The sequence below is a fragment of the Euprymna scolopes genome, chromosome 23 (assembly GCF_053919585.1).
Source record: "Euprymna scolopes isolate OS-2025 chromosome 23, ASM5391958v1, whole genome shotgun sequence".
Lineage (NCBI taxonomy): Eukaryota > Metazoa > Mollusca > Cephalopoda > Sepiida > Sepiolidae > Euprymna > Euprymna scolopes.
This window is the reverse complement of record NC_136504.1, coordinates 67,244,488-67,267,115: the sequence shown is the minus strand read 5'-3', so window position 1 is coordinate 67,267,115 and position 22,628 is coordinate 67,244,488. Positions and strand designations below refer to the sequence as shown.

The 22,628-nt window shown below is 32.3% G+C and overlaps 1 protein-coding gene across 9 annotated transcripts in view; it reads right to left on the bottom strand.

The window, feature by feature from the left end:
- Positions 1-22,628, bottom strand: part of LOC145245968 (eukaryotic translation initiation factor 2D-like) — a 127,915-nt gene that overhangs the window by 16,222 nt on the left and 89,065 nt on the right. For all 9 annotated transcript variants that reach the window (XM_080107751.1, XM_080107752.1, XM_080107748.1 and 6 more), the window contains exons 11-14: positions 21,652-21,792; positions 8,590-8,682; positions 7,765-7,857; positions 6,282-6,402 (exon numbers count right to left, since the gene is read on the bottom strand). In XM_080107751.1, the coding sequence (XP_079963877.1) occupies positions 6,282-6,402; positions 7,765-7,857; positions 8,590-8,682; positions 21,652-21,792 (448 nt within the window). The remainder of the gene's footprint in view (positions 1-6,281; positions 6,403-7,764; positions 7,858-8,589; positions 8,683-21,651; positions 21,793-22,628) is intronic.

Below are 22,628 nucleotides of genomic sequence, written 5' to 3'. Positions count from 1 at the left end.
CCGGGTGTTTCGAGGTGTGTGTGCTCTTAAATCAAAAAGAAACCGATGGGTAAAAGAAAAGTTTTGGTAGGATCGAACCCGAAGCCCTGAGATGAAGTTGGAAAATAAAATGTGAAAAAAAAATATGACACATTAACCGCTCAGCCAGCCAGAATGAGTTACTGAAAGATGTTTGAATTTATTTAAGTAAGAAGAGAATTGATAAGTGCCCGCATGGAAGTCGTAGAGTTAACATTTTGTGCGAGCATTACGACAACGATGATGTAAGCAATAGCTATTAAGCAGTTAACATTTTCTGTGGGACAGTTTTTAATGAGGTCAATAACCCGGTTTGTTTGTTTTTAGCTAACTTTGGAGAAAAACAACTCCCCCGTTTATTAGGGGAGTGTCTCGTCTCGAAATGAAAGCAACCATCTGATATGACGATGGTAAGCCGACATTGGCCAAACGTTACATAGCTTTCTAGAGACCACTGGCCATGGGCCAGGGATTCGAGTTGAGTTTCGCTTTTTTTATACCAAAAAACAAAAGCAATATGCAGCAATCCCAAAATGTTGAATATTTAACGTTTCAAAGTCAGGCAAATTAAATAGACGGGCGACCCTCATTAGTGACTCGTAGATATTATGATTTCGACGTGATATAAAAAGTTTTAAAAATGAGCAACAGCCTCGAGAAGCCGCCGAAAAAAATCCTTTTGCCAACATACACATTTTCGCTTTTATATATATAGACTTAATTTTTGGGATAGGAGTTTTAGCATTAATTCATGGGATTGAGCATAGAGAGACTCCACTGAGGATTTTAACAGCTTTTCATAGCTGTTAAAATAAGTTTTAGGGCTTTATGGTGAACTGTATTTAGTATTTTCATGTAGGAGGTTCTGGCTGCTGCATATATGGAGCAGCCATAGTAATGTTTATATCAAGTTAGAGTGCTATACAATTTTAATAGTGTTTGCCATCAGATAATATGGATTTTATGGCATGCCAACCCTTTATGGCATGCCATTCTCAGGTAAGCTCATAAACACATAGACACATACTTTGGTGGGGTGGTCTGTTTGCCCAATCCTCCTCCACGGGACTATGGAGAGCTCTTCTATAGTGATGAATTTAGGAAAGGGCAACTCTATTTCATAATCTGAAGTAAGTTCAAGTTATTTAAAATTACATTTGAACTTTTTGTTCGATAAAGTCATTGTTTTCATCTTATTTGATTCAACAGTGTTCCTTACCCCCAAGGAGCCTGTAGTTGAGGTCTGCAAGGAGGAAGTCCATTCGCTCTGACAAACCAGAGACTACATGGTTGACGTACTCACCTTAGTGAGAGAGCCAGAGCAGTTATCGCCTCACCCAGAGCACCATCCTAAATACCAGCATATAGGAAGAGGTCCTGTAGTCATGTCTAGGCCTGTGCCTCCTGAGATGACAGGCCTCGCCTTCTTGTGTATATGATAGTGTGTTAGGGATAGTTTTGCAAGCACAATTCAAGTGGTTCTATACTGATAGCTTATATAGTTTAGTTTGGAGACAGTGGGAGGGAAAATATGCTAGGGTTTGTTGGGACCAACTGATTGGTCAGATCGGGCCTCTCTGACCACCCGTCTAGCTCAAGTAAGGTCCAAAATGGTGTATTACAGAGTCATGTGCTCTTTGTTCCCAGGTCATAATCTGTTCAACCACCAGGATCCTGTACCAAAGCATCATGGGTCATCCACAGCCAACAGGTAGCCTCCATAGAGGAATTTTTACTCTCTGCAAAGGGGCGGCTGGCATATTCTAGTGCTTTATCAACTGGAAAAAAAAAAGGAGAAAAAAAAGAAAAAAAAAGGAAAAAAGGAAAAGAGAAAAAAAAGGAAAAAAGAAAAAGAGAAAAAAAGGAAAAAGAAAGAGAAAAAAAGGAAAAAGAAAGAGAAAAAAGGAAAAAAGAAAGAGAGAAAAAAAGGAAAAAAGAAAAAAAAGGAAAAAAGAAAAAGAGAAAAAAAGGAAAAAGAAGAAAAAAAAAGAAAAAAAAGAAAAAAAGAAAAAGAAAAAAAAGGAAAAAAGAAAAAGAAAAAAGGAGAAAAAAAAAGAAAAACAAAGAAAAACAAAGAAAAAAAAGAAAAAGAAAGGGGCCGTATTTGTTGTTTTTGGCTTTGGATTTGCAGAACATGATTAAGTTTTGCAAAGAGAAAAAAACAAAAATTATGTACAATGCATCAGAGTAACTTTCTGGGTTTTCTTGGAGATGTGACTAAACCAAGTCTTGTTGTCCTATGCATGGCCTTCCTGCAGTCACCCTCTCTACTCAGTGCTTAACAATGGACAGCAACTCAATGTAGCTATCTGAATTGACTCTGCCTCCCTTTTTTAAAAGATGTCAAGCGACATATGGCTTTCATTGAAAATGCATCGAAAGATTGCAGTTTGAAAGAACTTGATTTTCATGAATGGGACTTTGAGGATTGTACGTTAACCATCTAGTGTTCTGCATGTTATGCGATTAGTCTTAGCAGAAGTTCTCATTTAAGAAAAACCAGAGGATCCTCAGCTGAACTGGGTATTTGTCTTTGTTGAAGAATTTCTTGGATTTCGTAAGGAAGTTCTCTTGAGCCTTGGTGATGATTAGTTGGTTCTTGTGACTCTTGCATGTGGGGTAGCAGAGGTTCTTGCACAGAACTTTGCTAATCTGATGCCCATCTCTTTTGCCAAAGTCTGTAATAGCATTGCCATACCTTTTTATTCACAGCTCCCTTACAAATTTTGTTGTGTGAATAGCGTCTGCTATGCTCTTTCCTACTAGCCACTGCTTCCACATCTTTGTAGCAATTCTACAGCTAACATTTTACGGCTTTTAAAGGGCACTGAATTGTAGCGAAGATTTCCGAATAATGATGCAGATCGCTCCTTTCCAATATTCCAGTGTTTTCCAGTCGTCCATTGTCTCCCATCCCTCACCCTACAATAACAGCTATTTATTGCTATTAAATATTTCAAATGATTCCTAAATAAAATATTTTTTAAAAAGTATTAAATTTATTCCAATCATATATATATATATATATATATATATATATATATATATATATATATATATATATATATATATATTCCACTCTATAATAAAGATCAATGTGTGTTTATTTGTACATAAATAACTATAAATCTATCCAGTTATAAATGAAAAGTTAAGAAAGCAAAGCATGTTTTTTTTTCAATCCCCGGATGAAAATATTTTAAGTAGTAAGAGAAAATGCGAAAGCAAATAACAAGTCAGACAATCCACACCACCTGAAATGAATTCAGAAAAATATTCTCCACTATAAATAAAATGTCAATGGTGAATTCTTTAGGTCATCATAAATGATAGTTTATACATGAAAAATCAAATTATTTAATTGTATGATTTTATATGAATGTTAGTGTAAAAACTGGCAAAACATATTTTTCTATCATCTTTGACAGAGAGTGTATGCTTATACATATATTTGTTTATCAAAATGGGAATTTATTATTTGGACAAAGAATACAGAGTTTTTTCTTTAACCCATAGATTTTCTAATATTTGTTAATGATTTTTCTTCTGAAGAGATGAGCCTACATAAAAAAATACATAGGTTAAGGAAAAAATCTGAATTGTATTCTCTGTCCAAATAATAAATTCCCATTTAAAAAAATTATATATTTAAATAAAAAAAATCTATAAATTCCATTTGCTCTATCAAGTATACTGGCTGGGCTGGGATCATCTTATATAATATTACAGCCTAAAAATATTTTGTAAGACTGGATACCACATTATTGATTAATCTATGCTCCTATTCACCCTAGGACTCTTAGATATATATATACAGGTCCATGCAAAAGTATTGGATACATTACATTTTTCTTCATAACTTTAATTAAGGTTCAAGATTTTACCTAAAATTTGGTCAGTATATTCCTATTACTATTCAAACTAATATTTGGGGTAGTAATTACAAAATTAAAATTTAGAAAGTTTAATTTAAAGGAAAATATAAATCAACTAACGCAAAAGTATTGGATACATTGACTTAATATTTGGTTGTATAGCCTTTATTGCGTTCAACAGCTTCCAATCGCTTTTTATAGTTGCACACATGTTTTTTTGCAAAGATATGCAGGTATTTTGTGCCATTCTTCTTTGCAGAATTGTTCTAGTTGTTGAACATTTTGTGGATTCCTCTTGTGAACATTGATCTTCAATATTTTCCACAACTTTTCAATTAGGTTGAGGTCTGGAGACTGACTGGGCCAAATAAGAACGTCAATTCCGCTATTTCTAAGCCATTCTTTGGTTAGTTTGGCAGTATGCTTGGGATCATTGTCCTGCTGAAACACGAAATTGCTATTATGTCCCAACAAATCAGCAGATTTCTGGAGGTTTTTCTCCAAAATCTCCCTGTACATACGTCCATTCATTCTACCATTGATGATTTCTAGTTCAACAGTACCTTTGAATGAAAAACACCCCCATGCTATAATCTAACCACGGCCAAACTTTACCGTAGGAATGGTATTCTTTTTGTTATAGGCGGTGCCATTTTTACGCCATACATGTGTTGCTGTGTTTCTTCCAAAGATTTCAATTTTCGTTTCATCTGACCAGATTACCTTGTTCCAAAATTCTTGGGGTTGTTCCCCATATGTTTTAACATAATTCAAACGTGATCTGACATGTTTAAGCTTCGACAATGGAACTTTTCTTGTGGACCTTGATACAAAACCTGCACGATTTAGAACTCTATTGATTGTATCTTTGCTCACATTAATCTCAGCTTCTCTGAGATCGGTTTGAATTTCACCACGAGTAAGAAAAGGGTTTTTTGTACCTTTCTGTTTACCCACCTTGATTTTTTTTCATTTAATTTCCTTGGCCGACTACATCTTGGAAGATTTGCAACAGCTTCACCAGGGTTTTTAAACTTTCTAATAACGTTTTCACCTGTACTAAGTGGTAGATTAAGTCCCCTTGATATTATTCGATACCCTTTTCCTTCTTCGTGCTTATCAATGATTTTTTGACGAATGTCTAGAGAACTCTTTACTTTTAGGCATTTTTATAAATGAATTAGTTGACTTTGAAGGAGTGAGCCTAAACTGGAAGAATTTTATAAAATTATTTTAATATAAAGCTCTCTGATTGGTCAGTAATAACTCGATTGTACTATTGCAACACGCTAAGCAAAAGTCATTTAAATTTATTTCAAAAAAATAGTTTTTTCAAAGTGTATCCAATACTTTTGTGTTTGTTAATTCATATTTTTCCTTAAATATAAACTTTCTAAACCTTGATTTTGTAATTACTACTCCAACTATAATTTAGAATAGTAATAGGAATATACTGACCAAATTTTAGGTAAAATCTTTAACTCTAATTAAAGTTATGAAGAAAAATGTAATGTATCCAATACTTTTGCGTGGCACTGCATATATATATATATATATATATATATATATATATATATATACTAGCAAAAGTACCCGTCGTTGACTGGGTTCAAAAACAGCCTACAGAAAATGGACTGATTTATGAAAGTATGATAGGTTATGAAAACGAAGGGTTGTAAAGAGATAGCTTCGAATTTGGGGGTATCAAAACCAAAGCAAAATATGATGAAAGTAAAAATAAAATAGATAAACCCCATAATTTATTATACCATACCTGTTCACACTGAAACACTTATCACAATATTCTGTGGATCTATATTAAAAAACCTTGTTAAACTGTGTGACATATTTCCATTCTATGGAGGTCAGGCGCGAACGAGCACCCCATAATTTTATTATACCATATTTCTTCAAACTGAAACATAATTATCAAAGTATACTTACGCAGATAGATATGAAAAGTCTTTATTAAAGTTTGTGCCTATTTCCATTCTATGGAGGCCAGGCGCGAACGCAGACCCCACAATTTTACTATACCATCCCTATTTAAGTTAAAACATACTTATCAAAGTATTATTATGTACTTATATCAAAAACACTTGTAAATGTTTTTTTTTAAATTTTTTATTTCCATACTTTGTAGACCAGGCGCGAATGCAGACCCCACAATTTTAATGAACCACCATTCTGCCAGATCAAACATACCCATTCCTGTGTCTCGATACATCTTCTATCATTATGTATAATCAGTTTTTTTTAAATAGTCAACCATATTGGAGCCTATTCGTGACCAGACACACACACACACATTCAGCTTTATATATATATATATATATATATATATAGCACATTCATTCACAATTGTTAATTTAGGAAAAACAATGATACCTTTTTATTATTCATTCGTTTCTGAACTTCAAGACAAACATTTTTAAGTTGGCCTTTTTTCAGAACCGGGGGTTGATCGCCGAGTTTCATCTGATGGGCTACTTCCATTTTGCCAGTTACTCTTTAAAAAATAAAAAATCAATGTACTATTAAAAAGTTTATTTTTTAAAGTTTGTCTGTTCATACTTAAGAAATGTGATCAGTTAACGAAAAGGGAATAGGCAGAGTACACATTAATAAAGCAGTAGTTGTTACGATGTCAATACCTGAGTTTGAAAGTAAAAAAATGTTTTTTAACTGGATGCAGGGTCGTAAATTTAAAGAAATTATGCCATAAAAAAAATTACATAAATATATTTTTTAAAACTAAGTGACCTTTGTTTTAGATAATCTGCTAAAAATGTAGACAAAATATATTCAACATTAGTTCAAAGCAAATTATTTTTGATAAAAATATAATTTCTACTTTTTTTGTTAATAAAAATATATAAATACATTCATTATAGTTTCTTACTCTTTTCTGAAAATATTAAGTATCAACTGTTCCACAAAATTTTATAAATATTTTCTTTGTAGTAGCTATAACGTTGCAGAAGTAAAGATGAAAAAAAGACATATCCAAGGACTGTACCACCATTGCTTAAGGCGTGAATACAAACTAGTTTGTTTTTAATAAATACACACATATATAAGTAGAAAAGGAAAGGTCAAATTAATTTGTTGAATCAATCAAAATTAATGAAGAGATTTAAACAAATTAGTCTGATGAAAAGCTGTAATCAAAAGTGCTCAAGGCTATAAGAACAGAGCTGCTTTGTTTGTTGTTAGTTTTGGAAGCATATTAATGCTTGTGTCGAAAATGCAGATATGTTTTGTCTACAAATGTCAGTATGGAACCTGGACATGGTTAAATACTAGTGATGGGACGATTCCAATGTTTTCCCTCTGATTCCAATATGATTCCCAATTTTGTTCTAAATTCCCAGATTCCAATACAATTACAGATTGTTTTAAAACCTTTCTCTATATATAGAATTGTTTTTGACATTTTTTTTTTTCAGAGAAACCCATTTAAAATGTGGATATATATTTTTCGCAAACGTAGAATATATTCTTGATCTATAGATTTTAGTTTCACTGGTTGCTTAAAATCAATAAATATTTATCATTTTATGATTAGTACCAGCAATGGAAATGTAAAAAAACAAAACAAAAACAATTACAAAAATTGTTTTTGCCATTGGAAAATAGATACAAATTTTTCCAATTTTCGATTAATCAGATCAACACTATTAAATACATAAATCATGTTTTTTTTTGTTCTCACCTCACCCCTCTATAAAAAGTTGAACGTAGTTCAGAGGAAAGATAGAAAAAATGCCAACAAAATAAAAATATGCATGGAAAAATGGTTATTGTTTTAAATTTCCAAATGTGGCTTTGGAATGTGATATCATTTACAAATCAATATTTTAAAACTTACCGGGAGATGAGATCTTTCCATTCCATAAAGAATTTATTGTTTTCGCCTGGACGTAAAACGATTCCAGCTAAAACCGGATCCAACTGAATTTGACTGTAAAACAAGACAAAAAATATATTAAAAAAATTATATCTACATACATAGAAGATAAAAGAAAGAAATACAAGGGAAAGACAAGCTTAAAAAAAGAAATATTGAAAGAAACAGAGAGAAAGAAAATAGAAAAAAGAAAAAGGTAGAGTATATTATGACATCACAATGTATTCCAAGTGTAATCCTTATAAAACATGATTATCAACCAAAGTTGAAATTAAGAAATTATATATTCAATATAAGGAATACTGGTAATGGTAGTCTACAGGGTGGTCAAAAAGTCAGGTAACATTTTAAAGAAAAACGATATTAGCAATACACGTATATTTAAGTACCATACATTGAAATATAAAATGAAACAAACATGAAATATGTTTATTTTGTTAATTGTTGTCCATTTCTCTGTATCAATCGCTGGAAGCGATTAACTACTGATTGTGTAACACGTGTAATCATGTCAGCTGATATCCGCGCAATCTCCTCTTCAATAAATAACTTTAAAGACGCTATTGTATCAGGCTTCTTGCCATAAACGCTATCCTTTACATAGCCCCAAAGCCAGAAATCAGGAGGGGTAGTTTATATATTACACTCAAATATTTAAACAAATAATATTAAACGAATAGAGATTATAATGGATCATATTGTTTTTTCTACCTTTAACATGTTACCTGACTTTTTGACCACCCTGTAGTATAAGTTTAATACAGATAGAATCAAAGAAATACTCACCCTTTGTTAGCTTCTTCCTTCTGCAGCTGGTTTTTCTTCACATATTCTATAACAACATTTCTGATTTCATTCACACGTATGGCGCTACCTTTTCTGAAAGATGAATTCATAAAAAAACGTTATGTAACATATCCAACAGAGGCTGAATGTGTTGTGTTTCATGTTTTCTTGTGAGTCAGAGTAAAGCTGTTCTCTAGATACTTTTTTCTCGAATAGCTAACTGAAACAAATTCACACACAAAGACAAAAAGATAACTATTTTGGCATGAAAAATAATACATTAGCTAGAGATAGCCATTCTCATTATTTTTTAACCTTTGGTTCCACTCTATCAATTGGAAACCACAAATATATTAGTTTTTAAAAATAGGAAGCTAATTTTTTTAAATATAGTGATCATTCTGGAAATACAAAAATAAAAAAAATGGATACCAGTTTTATCCTATGCTATATGGTCAATTATGAGTGATTATTTTATGCTAAATTTATATAAGTAAAGTGAGTCCTCACTGAACATTCCTATCATTTTTTTTAATAAAAAGATTATATATATATATATATTTTTTAAATCAATCAAGGCAATAGGAATGAAAAGTTCACTCAATAAAAGCAAATGTAAATTTAAAACTAATATAAATATTAATATTTATATAGTAATCCCAACCAAATAAAAAAGCTCAATACAAACATAATAGGAGTAGAGCTTGTCATAATGGAAAGAAATCAAGACTATAAATGGAAATTTATTGTTCAACAGAATATTCCAAAAATAATTTTCAAGAAATCCTTATTCCACAAAGTTTAAAAGAATGCTATTCTTTTCAGAGGAAAGAAAAATATTAGCAAATTATTAGTATAACTGAGCTAAGAATTTGCTGATTATGGCATTAAATGAAACAGCACTTTATGATGGTTAGTCATAAAATGCAAAAGATGTGAAATGGGTTTGTTTGTTTGTTTGTTTGTTCTGTTTTACGGCATATCAACCACTTTGGGGTCATTTAATGCCGAAAGGTTCGTTATGTTGTGTTAAATATTGGTTTGTTCTTAAGGTTTTTTTTTTGGGGGGGGGGGGTCTTTCCTTATATTTTTGAGTATATTTTAGTTTCTTTCAGAAAATTGATAATTTTTTGGGGATCAATCTTGTTTAATATTGTTTTCAGATTTTTTTCTTGGTAATACTTTGTTCGGATTTGTTCAAGGTCAATGCAGTTTGTCAGTATATGGTGTATTGTGTAGGGTTCTTGACACGTTATACAGTTTGGTGTCTCCTCCCCTTTTAGTAGATGTGAGTGGGTGATGTGAGTGTGACCTATTCGCAGTCTGGTCATTACTACCTCTTCCTTTCTGGTTAACTTTTTGGTGTCTCTTGTTCCAATATTTGGTGTTATTTGGAATAATTTGTTTTTGGTGCATGAGCTCCAGTTTTCTTGCCATTTTCTCTTCAAATATGTGTTTATTTTAGTCTTTAGGTCTGTATAGGGGATTTTTCCACTTATGTGGTTTTGTTGCAGAGTTTCTTTGCTGCCTTATCTGCTTGTTCATTCATGTAGATGCCGATATGGCTTGGTATCCAGCAAAAGATAATGTTTTTCTCCATGGTTATGGCATCTATTTTGTTTAGCAATTTTGTAATAAGTGGGTTTGTCATTTTTTTTTCTTTTAGAGATATGAGTATTGAAAGTGAGTCAGTAAATATGATATATTTTTGATGGTCATCATTGGTTATTATATTTAGTGCCAAATCTATGGCTGTTGCTTCTGCGCTGAAAATAGAAGATTCGTTTGGGAACCTTTTCTTTAGTTTTATTTTTTTTGGCTGCGCATCCTACTTTATCTCCATCTTCTGATCCGTCAGTGTAAATTTGTGTATATTCTTTGTATGTATTCTGGATGATAAGTAGTTCTTCATGGAAGGTTGATGGGTGGGTTTTCGCTTTGGGATATTTATTTAATTTTAATATTATGTGTGGTTGTTTGATCATCCAGGGTGGAGTTTTTGATTTGTTATATTTATGTATTTTTGTAGTGTCCATTTGGGCTTCTGTGAGAAGGTTTTTTATCCGGAGGCTGTAGGGCTTGATGATATTTTCTTTCTTGTCGAAGAGATGTGTGTATTGTGGGTGGAGGGTACATTGGTATGCAGGATTTGTTGGACATGATACCAGCTTTAGGTAATATTGTAGCGCTAACTTCTGTCGTCTTAGAATCAGTGGAGGCTCATGGGCCTCTATATAGAGGCTTTCTACTGGAGAGGTTCTAAATGCTCCCAAGGCTAATCTTAATCCTTGATGATGGATTGTATTTAGTTCTTTTATGTAGGACTTCCTTGCTGCTCCATAGATGAAGCATCCATAGTCCATTTTAGATCTGATTAGAGTTTGGTATAATTTCAATAATGTGACTTTGTCTGCACCCCAATCGGTATGTGCTAGGACTTTGATCAATTGCATTGTCTTTTGGCATTTTGCTTTTAAATATTTTATATGTGGTATGAAGTTCAATTTTTTATCGAATATAATACCTAAATATTTATGTTGGTCGGTGAGTGGGATGTTCTTGTTATCCAGTTTAAGGTTGGGATCGTGGTGGAATTTTCGTAATTTGCAAAAGTGGATGCATTTAGTTTTTTCCTCTGAGAATGTAAATCCATTTTCTATGGCCCATTTGTTTATTTTATTCAGACAGAGTTGTAGTTTGCGTTCGGCTGTTTGTATATATTTAGATTGGTAGTATATAAGTAGGTCGTCCATGTAGAGGGCGTTTTCAATTCCTGGGTCTATGTTTTTTATGATATTGTTTATTTTAATGTTGAAGAGGGTGACAGACAGGATACTGCCTTGGGGAACCCCCATTTCTTGATCTTTTTGGACTGAATAAGTGTTGTCCATCCGTACTTGGAAGTTTCTATTTGTTAAGAAATTTCTGATAATTTCTGGCATTCTACCCCTAAGTCCTAGTTCATACAGGTCTTTTTGGATTCCGTATTTCCAAGCGGTGTCATACGCCTTTTGCATGTCAAAAAAAATTGCTATTAGATGTTCCTTTTTTGCAAATGCTTCTCTTATGCGTGTTTCCAGTTTTATTAAGTGATCGGTGGGGCTTCTATTTTTCCTGAAACCCGACTAGCTTTCTGTAATTAGATTTTTGCTTTCCAAGTACCAATTTAACCTTTCGTTAATCATTCTCTCAAAAGTTTTGCACAAACAACTAGTTAGTGCAATGGGTCGGTAGTTTGTTGGGTTTGTATGATCTTTTTTTGGTTTGGGTATTGGGATTACTGTTGCCTGCTTCCAGTTTTTTGGAATGTTGTTAGTTATCCATATCTCATTGTAAATTTGTAATAAGTAGTCTAGTGATGGTTTTGGTAGTTTTTTGAGGAATTGATAATGAATCTCGTCGGGGCCGACTGCTGTATCGGGAGATTTGTTTATTGCCTCCTCTAGTTCTGCACTGTTGAATAATTGATTGTAGTTTTCTTCATTTTTTGATTTGAAGTTTATTTTTATTTTTTCTTCATTTTTCTTTATAGCTTGGAATTTTTTATTTTGTTTTTTTGATGATGAGTTCATTGAGAATTGTTCTGCTAATTTATTTGCGATATTTTGTTTGTCGGTAATCTTCGTGTTGTCGCATATAAGGTGTTTAATAGGGTTCTTTGTATTTTTTCCTGCTATTTTTCTGACCATCTCCCATACTTTTTTGGGTTTTGTGTTTTGATTAATTTTTGTTACATAGTCTTTCCACGTGTTCAGTTTTGATTCTTTGATAGTTTTCCGTGCTTTGGCTTTGCTGTTTTTATAGGTGTCCAAATTTTCTTTCGTTGGACTGTTTTTGAATTTCCTTAGGTTTGCATGTCTGGCTCTTATAGCTTCTTTGTATTCTTTATTGTACCAGGGTTTGTTATATTTTGTAGTAGTGGAACCTTTTGGTATGTTCTCCTCGGCTATTGTGAGTAGGGTGTTGCTGAAATATGTGATGTGTTCTAAGTTAAGATTCGCTTCAGGTATTAATCTGTGTTGACATGTATTTTGGAAATTTTCCCAATTTGCCTTTTGTAAATTCCAGCGGGGTGTTTTGTCTTCTAGCTTGGGATTCTCGTTTTCTATTATGATTGGGAAGTGGTCACTTCCGCATGTATCCTTGTGTGTTCTCCAGCTATAATCCATGTATATAGTTGGGTCACATAGTGTTATATCGATTGCTGATAGGGTTCCCGTTGGTGGGTGCATATATGTATTCTCTTTGTTGTTGAGTAGGCATAGATCATTTTGGTTAATTATTTTTTCTATGGTTTGACCTCTTTTGTTGTTTTTTTTACTGCCCCACCATATATTGTGACTATTGAAGTCTCCCAAGAGTAGAAAAGGTTTAGGTAGTTGTTTGATTATATTGTTTACTTCTGTTTCGTTTATTGTTTCATTTGGTGGTATATAGAGTGAACACAGGGTTACTGTTTTGTGTAGTGTTGCACTTATTGCAACAGCTTGCATATTTGTTTTTAAGTTCACTTTGCTGTGTGGAATGTTTTCGTTTATCAGTATTGATGATCCACCGGTGGCTTTGCATGATAATTTGTTTATGTGGTTGTATATTGAGTAGTGTTTTATGTTAATTTTGTCATTTTCTTTTAAGTGTGTTTCCTGTAGACAAATTATTGCAGGACATAAGGATTTGATAAGTATTTGTATTTCTTCGATATTAATTTTTAATCCTCTTATGTTCGACTGTAGGATTTTGTTAGTCATGGTTTATATTTTCTTTCTTTTGTTTTGGGTTGTTGGATTCCTCAATCTCCATGACTTCATGGCTTTCGAGGGTTTTTCTTTTTTTTGTTTGGATCTGGACGTTGATCTGGGTCTTGCTTGGGATGTTGCTGCTTTGGGTTCTTGCTCATTTTTTCCCTCTTGATTACTTGTGTTTGGTTTCTTTTTTTTTTCCAGGGTGTTTTCGGTTTCCATTTTTTCTAGAATTTGGAATCTATTTTGAATGTTTACTACTTGGTTTTCTTCTTTTCTGGTTCCTTTGCGGAGGGTACTAGGCGAGTGTCCTTTTGATTTTGGGATGTTTTCAGTTTGTGTGGGTTTTTTGTTAGAGGATTGTGTTTGATTTTTGGGATCTGGTGGGATTTTACTCTCAACTGTTTGGTAGTTATTTCCAAGTACAGCTGGAGTTGACGGCAGTTGCCCTAAGGTGGCCCTCAATGTCTCAACTAGTTCACAAAGTGATTTTATGAGGGTAGAGATTTCCTTTAGTTCAGTGTTTTCTATTGTTTTTAATTGATTTTTGGTTGCACCTGCGTATGATCTAGTTGGTTCTGTTGTGGTGGCTGTTTCAATAATTTTCCTGGCTTCAGGAAAACTTATGTTTTTGTATATTTGAGTTCATTTATTTTTTTTTCTTTGATCCAGTTTTGGCAGAGCGATGAGTATGCTGGATGGTTCTCTCCACAGTTTGGGCATTTTATATTTCCTTGGCATTCTGTTTCCTGGTGTTCGTTACTGCTACACTTTGGACATACTGCTTTCCTGGTGCAGTATTCTTTGAAGTGGCCAAATTTTTGGCAGTTTAGGCAGCGAAGTGGTCTGGGGATATATGTTTCTACTTTAATGTTAATATATCCAATCTTGAGTTCAGTTGGTGGAGTAGGAGTATTAAAAGTTAATATGTATGTGTTGGTGTTAATTGTTTGTTCGTTTCTTTTTATTGTAATTCTTTTAGTATCTATAATTTTTGATTTTTTAGGTTTGTTTTTATTTCATCTAGAGAGCAGGTGTTTAGTTCTGAACATCTGATGACTCCCTTTGAGGTGTTGAGGGTTTTGTGAGGGTAGGCATTGATGTTTATATCATGGAACTTTGTCCATGTTAAAATTTCTTCGGCACTACTTTTAGTAGTTACTTGTATAAGTAAAGTGCCATTTTTTAATTTTTTAATTTGTTTTGTGTTCAGATTTTTGTTGATAATTCTTTCGATTTTGAATGGGGACATTTTTGTTATTTGTGTGTTATCTTGCGATTCCAAGATTATATACTCCGGAAAGTTTGTGTTTTCATCTTCATCGCTTTCTGGATGGGGCCTTTTAATTTTTTTGGAAGCCATAGAATATTTTTTGTTTTTTCATCATCCTTGCTCCCCACCCTCCTCGGAGCCCTAAATTGGGAGATGGTTGGGGGGAAACCCATTCGCCCAAGCATCTCAGGGATACAATGATGATATACTCAAACAGTGAGTATAGCTGCTTATGACGATTTTTTCCATTTCCTTGGACCCAGCAAGGTGTAGAAAGGGTTAGTTGTCAATAGCATCAGTTTTCACCATCTGATTGGCCCTTGCCATTGCCTTCTAATGATAGTATGTGTGTGTGTGTTTTTTTTTTAAGAGTATAATGTGTTTGTGTTTCTCTTTATGGGGGTTTACTATTATTAGGGACTGTCATGACTAGCCGGTTGGTCGGGTCGAGCCTGCCCAACCGCCCGTCTAGCCGAAGTAAGGGCCAAAGTGGAGTGTTGCTAAATCACGGCCATTTGGTTCCAAGGTCGTGAGTTGCTCAGCCACCAGGATCCCGTTCTAAGGCATTACGGGTCGCCACCTACGGCCAACAGGTGGCCCCATTGAGGGACTTTTACTCTCTGCAGGGGGGCAGTCGGTGTATTCTGATACTCCACCAACAGGGTCTGGGAGGGGGGGGGGAGATAAAAAAGGGGAGGGAGGGGGGCTGTTGTTTTTGTTTTTGGTTTTGCAGAACAAAATTAAGTTTTACAAAAAAGATCAGAAAACAAAAAACATCAATGTAGGTGCATTTCGTCTCAGGAAGCCAAAAGACAGCCTGATCTGGTAGCACCAGTGTGAAATGGGAAAAACAAACCGAATATAAAAGGTCCAAAAGGCATGAAAACTCACTGGATGGTAAATCCAAGAAGCGAATAAAGTTGATTTTATTTTAATGGTCGGAATTTCAATGTCAGCCAAAAGGCACAAGTAATTGCAGAGTGAAAAACAATCCGATTGGAAAAGAAATTCAATGTAACTCAGAGGAATATAAATTCCAACTATTTGTTTTTAAATATATATAAAGTTTCTTCTTTTGCAGAAATAAAAATAGAATCTCAGTTGATGGCTAAAAGTAACAGTTTATCTATTTTCCTTAATAAGATGCTTTTTGCTCCTACATAGCTTGGCAATATATTAATACTAGGTATCCCAAACTAGCCTAGTTTAGGATGCGAAACTGGTAAATAAATTCCCCTTAACTTTAACTTGCGATATCAAATTTATTTTTTTGGTTTTGATAAAGTTTGGATTTATTTCTTTTTGCTTTATAGATATATAATTCTTTTTCTTGTGTCTTTAATAGTTTTTTCCAGGTTACTTCAAGTTATGTCACTAATTTTGGTGAATGCAGCTTTATTTTTTACACAAAAAAAATGTTGGTGTTTTTCAAATTTGATTTGGTGAATCTCTAGGTATAAAAAAATAGTACCATTTTAAAGAAAACAAGGTCACTTATCTATATGGTGAGCTTAAAAAAGGGGGTTTCACAAAAAAAATCCAACTTGAAAACTTCAGTGAAAGAAATATGAAAAAAATTCAATTGAAAAAATTCTGAAAATCACACCGTTTTTTAGAGAAATATCTCCTCTTTAATAATCTGTTGGTGTCATATTACTACACTCATAAATCAAAGAGCACCACTAATAAAAGTGATCAGTATTTTAAACTATGACCGAAGTTAGAAATAAATAACAAAAAAATTAAACTAGATAATAATTACTTCCTGCTAGAAGTAATTATTTTCTAGTTTAATTTTGAACTATGAAAAAAAGTAAAAAAAGTAAATAAATTGAACTATGAAAAAAGTAAATAAAGAAAGTGAAAGAGAACATATATCCGTAATTGTTTAATTGGAAATGTTTCGATTTAATTAATGAAAAGAGGAATGTTTTTCATGAAACGTATATATTTTTATTATTAAAAGCAGAAAATGAAAAATTATTAAAAATAGAAAATGAAAATGACAAATTCATAATTGTCTAAACTGGGCGAACGCCATTTGAAAGCCAAAACATTTACTGTATAAAAATTTACCAAAATATAATTGTAAAAACATTTATTGAAAAGTTTGTGTAAGAAAATATAATTTTAATAAAACAATTTTGTAATGAAAGCAACATTGGATTTTTATAAAATAGTTTTTTTGTTTTTTTTCCGAACAAATAAATAATTTTAATGAAACATTTTTTGGAATTAAAGCAACTTTAAAGGGTCAACAACAAATTTAAATGAAACTGAAAAATCATTATCGAGTTTAATTTTTTTGTTATTTATTTCATGCTTCGGTCATAGTTTAAAATACTGATTTCTCTCTCGCATTTTAATGACAGGTGCACAAAAAAAATGGCGTCTCCATTTTTGGTGATAAACTGTAGAAGTACCCCCAAGACCTATATGTTCTATCAGGTGTTTTTGATAAACCTGAACTAAGATATCTCAAGGTTGTGTTAGATGTCAAAATCAACACCAGTGGAAATAGAGTTCAACTGGAAGCTGCTCTCTCTGACTACTTGAGAAGAAATCCAGTTGATTCATTTCCACCTCCAAAGCAACAAAAAAAAGTCCCTTAGTGAATCTGCTGAACATTCAGATAACTCCTGCAGTTGTGATGAAGAACCATCTCAGGATATCTTCAGTTATGAGCATCAAGGACAATGGGTTGCTGTCTACTATGACACCAACTTTTACATTGGCCAAGTCATTGAGGTTATATCTGCATCCAGCGCTGTAATTTTTATCACAAACCAAAGGTAGAAAAGATTTTTTTCGATGGCCTTTGTCAGATGACATTGCACAGGTAGAGTCAGCATTTGTTTTACAAATGGGGTTTTGAGGTAATGCCAGTTTCAAGTGATGGTAGGATTTGGAGTGTTCTTGATATATCTACCATAGCAGAAGCTTATGAAAGAATTGTGAGAGAAAATCAATAAGGAAAGGAACTGTAGTAAGACCTCTGCCTATAAAATATCTTGTTTACTTGTCTTTTAAGTTGAAAGTTTTTCAATGCTTGAAAAAAATGACTTGTGACTTTATATAATAAATTTCTAAATCTTATTGTTGTCGGTTCTTTTTTTGGCGAGTTTAAATTCCCCAAAGTAAAAATCTTTCTGTGGCAAAAAGTTTTGTTATTAGAAACAAGACAAACATTTTTTCGAATTCCTCACCCAAAAATTAGTGAAGTTGCAAAGTTTTAAGCTTCTATCTCCAATGGTTACATTTTTACAGCAATTTCAGTAACGTATACTTTTGACTCATTTTTTAACCCTTTTTTGCCCTTTTTACCAAATTGTCTGTTCAACTGCTTTTACATGGTCCACAGTTGAGTGGTTTTATCAATTTATAATTAAAAGAAAAATTATCTTGATCTCTAATGTGTTATGAATCATACTAAGAAGATTCAATACATTAGCTATTGAAATAAAATTGATATGAACAGTCAAAGTTGCATTTCCATGTCATATTTGCACCTTTTTCCTGTTAGTAGTGGGATTTTGCCTAGTGTTTAGGTTGGTTTTATCTAATAATTATTGCTTTCATTAGTATTATTTTCATTTACCACAAGATGAAATTACATTTATAAGGATTTTACACTTGTTAGTAGCTTACATTTTTAGTTATATACTATGAAATTTGGCTTCTGGACAATGATAACAAATTTTCAACTTTCCGACAAACTTTGAACGATCATAACTTGATGGCTAATTGAGCTACCAAAATAAATTTGGTACTTTTGTTTATGGTTTACAAAAATCTATATGACCACATTAATATTTTTTAGATATAATGAAAATAAAATTTTGGTTTGACATACCTATTAATACTTATATTTTGATTAAACCTTAGTCTGCAACTGTAATCAAACTATTCACTTTTATATTAAGTAATAGATGAACCAACAGATCAAATTGTCACACATATCTTGAGGTACACATATCTCTAAAAGCACATTACTTCAAATACAATCTCATTCCTTGTTTAAACTAATTTTAAACATAATTGTTATATGCTTCTATTTTATTAATGCTATTAATCATCAAATAATCTTTCCTCATATACATTTATGGGTTTAATTGATGTTTGATATGAATAATTATTATATTATTTACTTATGTCACATGATTAATTTTTCTTCCTGTTTTGCAAAAATATTTGATACTCTTATATATATATATATTTGAATTTTTGGCATTTTTTTTCAAGTATAATATATATCTGGGGTAAGCTGTATAGCAGCTATGTGAGCTATGTCATCATATATAGTACTGAGTGCTTAGTCCTCTCTTGCCTGTCTGCAGTACAATGACAGGTTCATGATTAGATGGATCTGTAATGTGAAATCTAATCAAACCCAACATATCCTGTCAGAGGATTTGCTGAAAACACTATATTTGCCAAACATGGAGGTTATTCTAAAGATGAATCAATCACGATGGTAAGGTCATTTGGAATGTTCATCCCCCTGAATAAACTGTTGACATGAATGTCTAAAATTGTTGGCCAACCAAGGAAAACTTGAAAGCAAGTGATTGGACAAGATCATACAGAGTAGAATTTAGAGACTGCTGATCTGCAGAATTTGCGTAATATCAAAACGTCTGATTTCCTGGGAGGAGTGACATTAAATAAATACAAGATATAAAATTCAATGTTTGCATGTTTGTATGCTTCTTATAGAAAGAAAGGTTAGAGAATTTATATAAAATCTAAGTGTTTTCTTATGCAAAATTCACTGGGGAAGACAATGGAAGTGTTCTCAAATCTCTAAGTTTCTTTCTAATCCAAAGTAGCTTGTGGACTGAACCACTTTTAAAACTTCAAATATATCCTATTTCCCTGGGAAAGACATTGAAAGTGATCCCAAATCTCTCCGCGCCAAATATCTATATCTCACCACCTATAAGTTACCCATAGAGATAGAAGTCCTTAAAATTTCAGCTACATATATCAAATTTAAACAAAATTCAAGCTCTGCATGAGGCACTAATTCAGAGCGTTTTTCAATATAAAAATTGATCTATATTAAGGTCTGGAACAGAAGTGGAGTGGGGAGGTAGTAAAAACAAAGGAAGTAATATGGTGTCATGAATGTAATAAAAAAAAAGTGCAGAGTAGTGATACTCATTCAATTCCAAATAAGGTTGCGGTTTCTTGCTAATATTTTTTTATTATCAGACTGAAAAACATACTTTTTATGCTAAATTATCCAAAGTATTTAGCGTATTGTTTAATTGATGAGAAAATATCTATCATTTAATACGCATTAAAAAAATGAGATCATCCAATCAGCAAAGTGGTGATTAATCTGATGTTGCTAAAGTAAAAAATTCAGACTTTATCCTTTCTAAACTGAATTGTTCCAAAATTTAATTCAGTCATCTCTTTGATTAAAACAGTACAATCCTAAATAAGTACATTTCAAAAAGTGATATTCATTTTACTTATTTAAAGAATATTTGGTGCTTATTTAAAATTAGTGGAGAGGGGGGGGGGAGTCCGGTAGTAAATTAAAAAGAAATAAAAGAAATTTTGACAGCAGGAATGGGGAGGGGGCATTCTCCGGTCGTACAATTTGCTTAGATATGATAAATTGTGACAATGAAGGTGGTGGAAACATTGGCAGGTTGTAAAAAAATAAATAAAATAAAAAGGACTTGGCTGCCATTAGCCAGAAGCAAAACTGAAAGCAAAATTTTGTAATAATAATAATAATAAAAAAAAAAAAGACGTGCTGGGAGCAAACTCACATATCTTAAGTTAGTAAGTGAACGCTTTTATTGATAGGCCCATGAGGACACAAATGTTACGTCACAAATTTAGCTATTTAACATGGAAGAATGTTGAAAGCAAGGTTTTTATCTGCTCCCCTTTCAAACAAAATGACATTTCTACACAAAATGGTTAATGATTTTTTCCAATTTTTTGATATTTTTTGTCTGAGAGATCGCTCTTTCTAATGATGCCATGTTTGCGTCACTATGATGCGGAATACAAAACTTTTTAGTGAACATACAAACACACACACAGACATTTGCCCTTTATATAATAGGATAAACTTATTTTAAAAAGTAAATCGCAGAAAAATCTTTACAATGTATGTACTCATCATGGAATAAAGATGTCATATTCCAAAAATGACGTAATTTGATCAAGTAGTTTTGTTTATTAGGAAAATCAAATTTTATGACAAATTGAATGGGAGAAAAGCTAGCACAATGTTTGAAAATTTTGCCAAAATTCAAAGGTGACAATTTAATTTTACTACAGAAATTTCTTTGTATTCAAAATAATGAAAACTTTAATTGCTAAAAATCATAAAATTTGATTTTCTTAAATAAAAAAGTTATTTGATCAATTTTTGTGATTTTTGGAATATAAGATCTTTATGCTGTGACTAAGTTTTTTGTTTTTTTGTTTTTGTTTTTTAATAAGTTTAAATAACCACGGTTTTATTTTTATGTAAACAAAACATTGGGAATCGTTTGTTTTCACATGATTTAACATCAACAATACTAAAAGGAGCTTTTATTAATTAAAAAGGTGTTTGTGCATAATAATTATATATAAAAAATGCGTTTAAAATAAAAACAGTTATGTAATTACGTCATGTCAAAATTAATAAAAATTTCAAAATTACATTAAATGAAGTAGAAAAATAATTACAAAAAAATTAAACTTGATCAAATAATGCGGTTTTATCGGTTTAGTTTGAGACCAATTCTGTATGATAAACTGACTTATCTTCCTTGTTTTCACTTACCTTTCACCATTTAAAAAAATGGCAAATCAGTGTTTTTATAACAAAATAGTTTTAGCAGATTTACTCGATTATTTTTCATAATTTTTAGAAATTTTTACTAATTTTAATATGACTCATAATTATGTAATAGTATTTTTACTTCAAATGCATTTTTTTTTTTACTTTTTAGATATCCAATTATAATACACAAGCACTATAAAAAGTTTGGGTTCATTCAGAATATGCAAAGAGAAAAAACATATAGTACTTACACATAACCAAAATCTTTGAAAACTGGCAGCACCAAATCTTTCACAATCCGCATTTCAACAATACTGAAAGGTTTTTGTTTGTTGCCAGAAGAATTCCGACCTTCAGATTCTTCCAAATCAGGTACAACTAAATCTTTGAGGCTGCAGAGAATCAACAAAACAAAGCAAAAATCAATTTGGTTATTTTTGTAGCACATCCAGCCTTTATAGATTATTTTATGCAAAATTCTGTCATTATCTGTCATAGAGGTTATGTTTTCAGTCAAGCTTATAACTATGTTTATTTGTAGCTTAGTGTTGTATATTTGTTTATATTGGAGGAGATGATATATTAAAACGTGTCATGAGTTATCTAGTGGATGTGAGATATTGTTCTTTTAACAGACAGATAATAAACGTATAAATCGTATATATGTTGTTTAGCCAGGAGGACATGATATTGACATGTAAACTGAATCATGTTGTATTAGACTTATCACACGGGATATTTTTACAGTTCATATGTAAGAAGAATAATATATGCTTCATACCTATGTTCTATTCTTACAGCTCGCTCCCTAGCAGTCTGTCCACCCCTGTCTAGACGTCTGTCCGCTCTGGTGGTCAATCCTCAACTCTCTGAATCTCTCCAAAACTAACTACATCACGTGTTCTCTTACGTCACCTAATTATGTGTCTCAGACCAACCTAATGTCCACAACTAGTTATTTGTTTATTCAAAACCCCAAAATAATGTTTACATCTATTTTCTATTTTCACATTCCTTTTGTGATTCACACGTCAATCATTTCTTCTCCAATTTAATTGTTTATTCTTCTAATCATAATAACTGATCCAGCGACCATCCATTGCTCAAATCAATAAGAATACAATAACAATAATAATAATGTTTTGACCATTGACCCCGCTTGCCACAGTTAACAGATGCTACGCTATAATCACAGCCTAAAGGGTCATAACATTACACTAGCATCCAC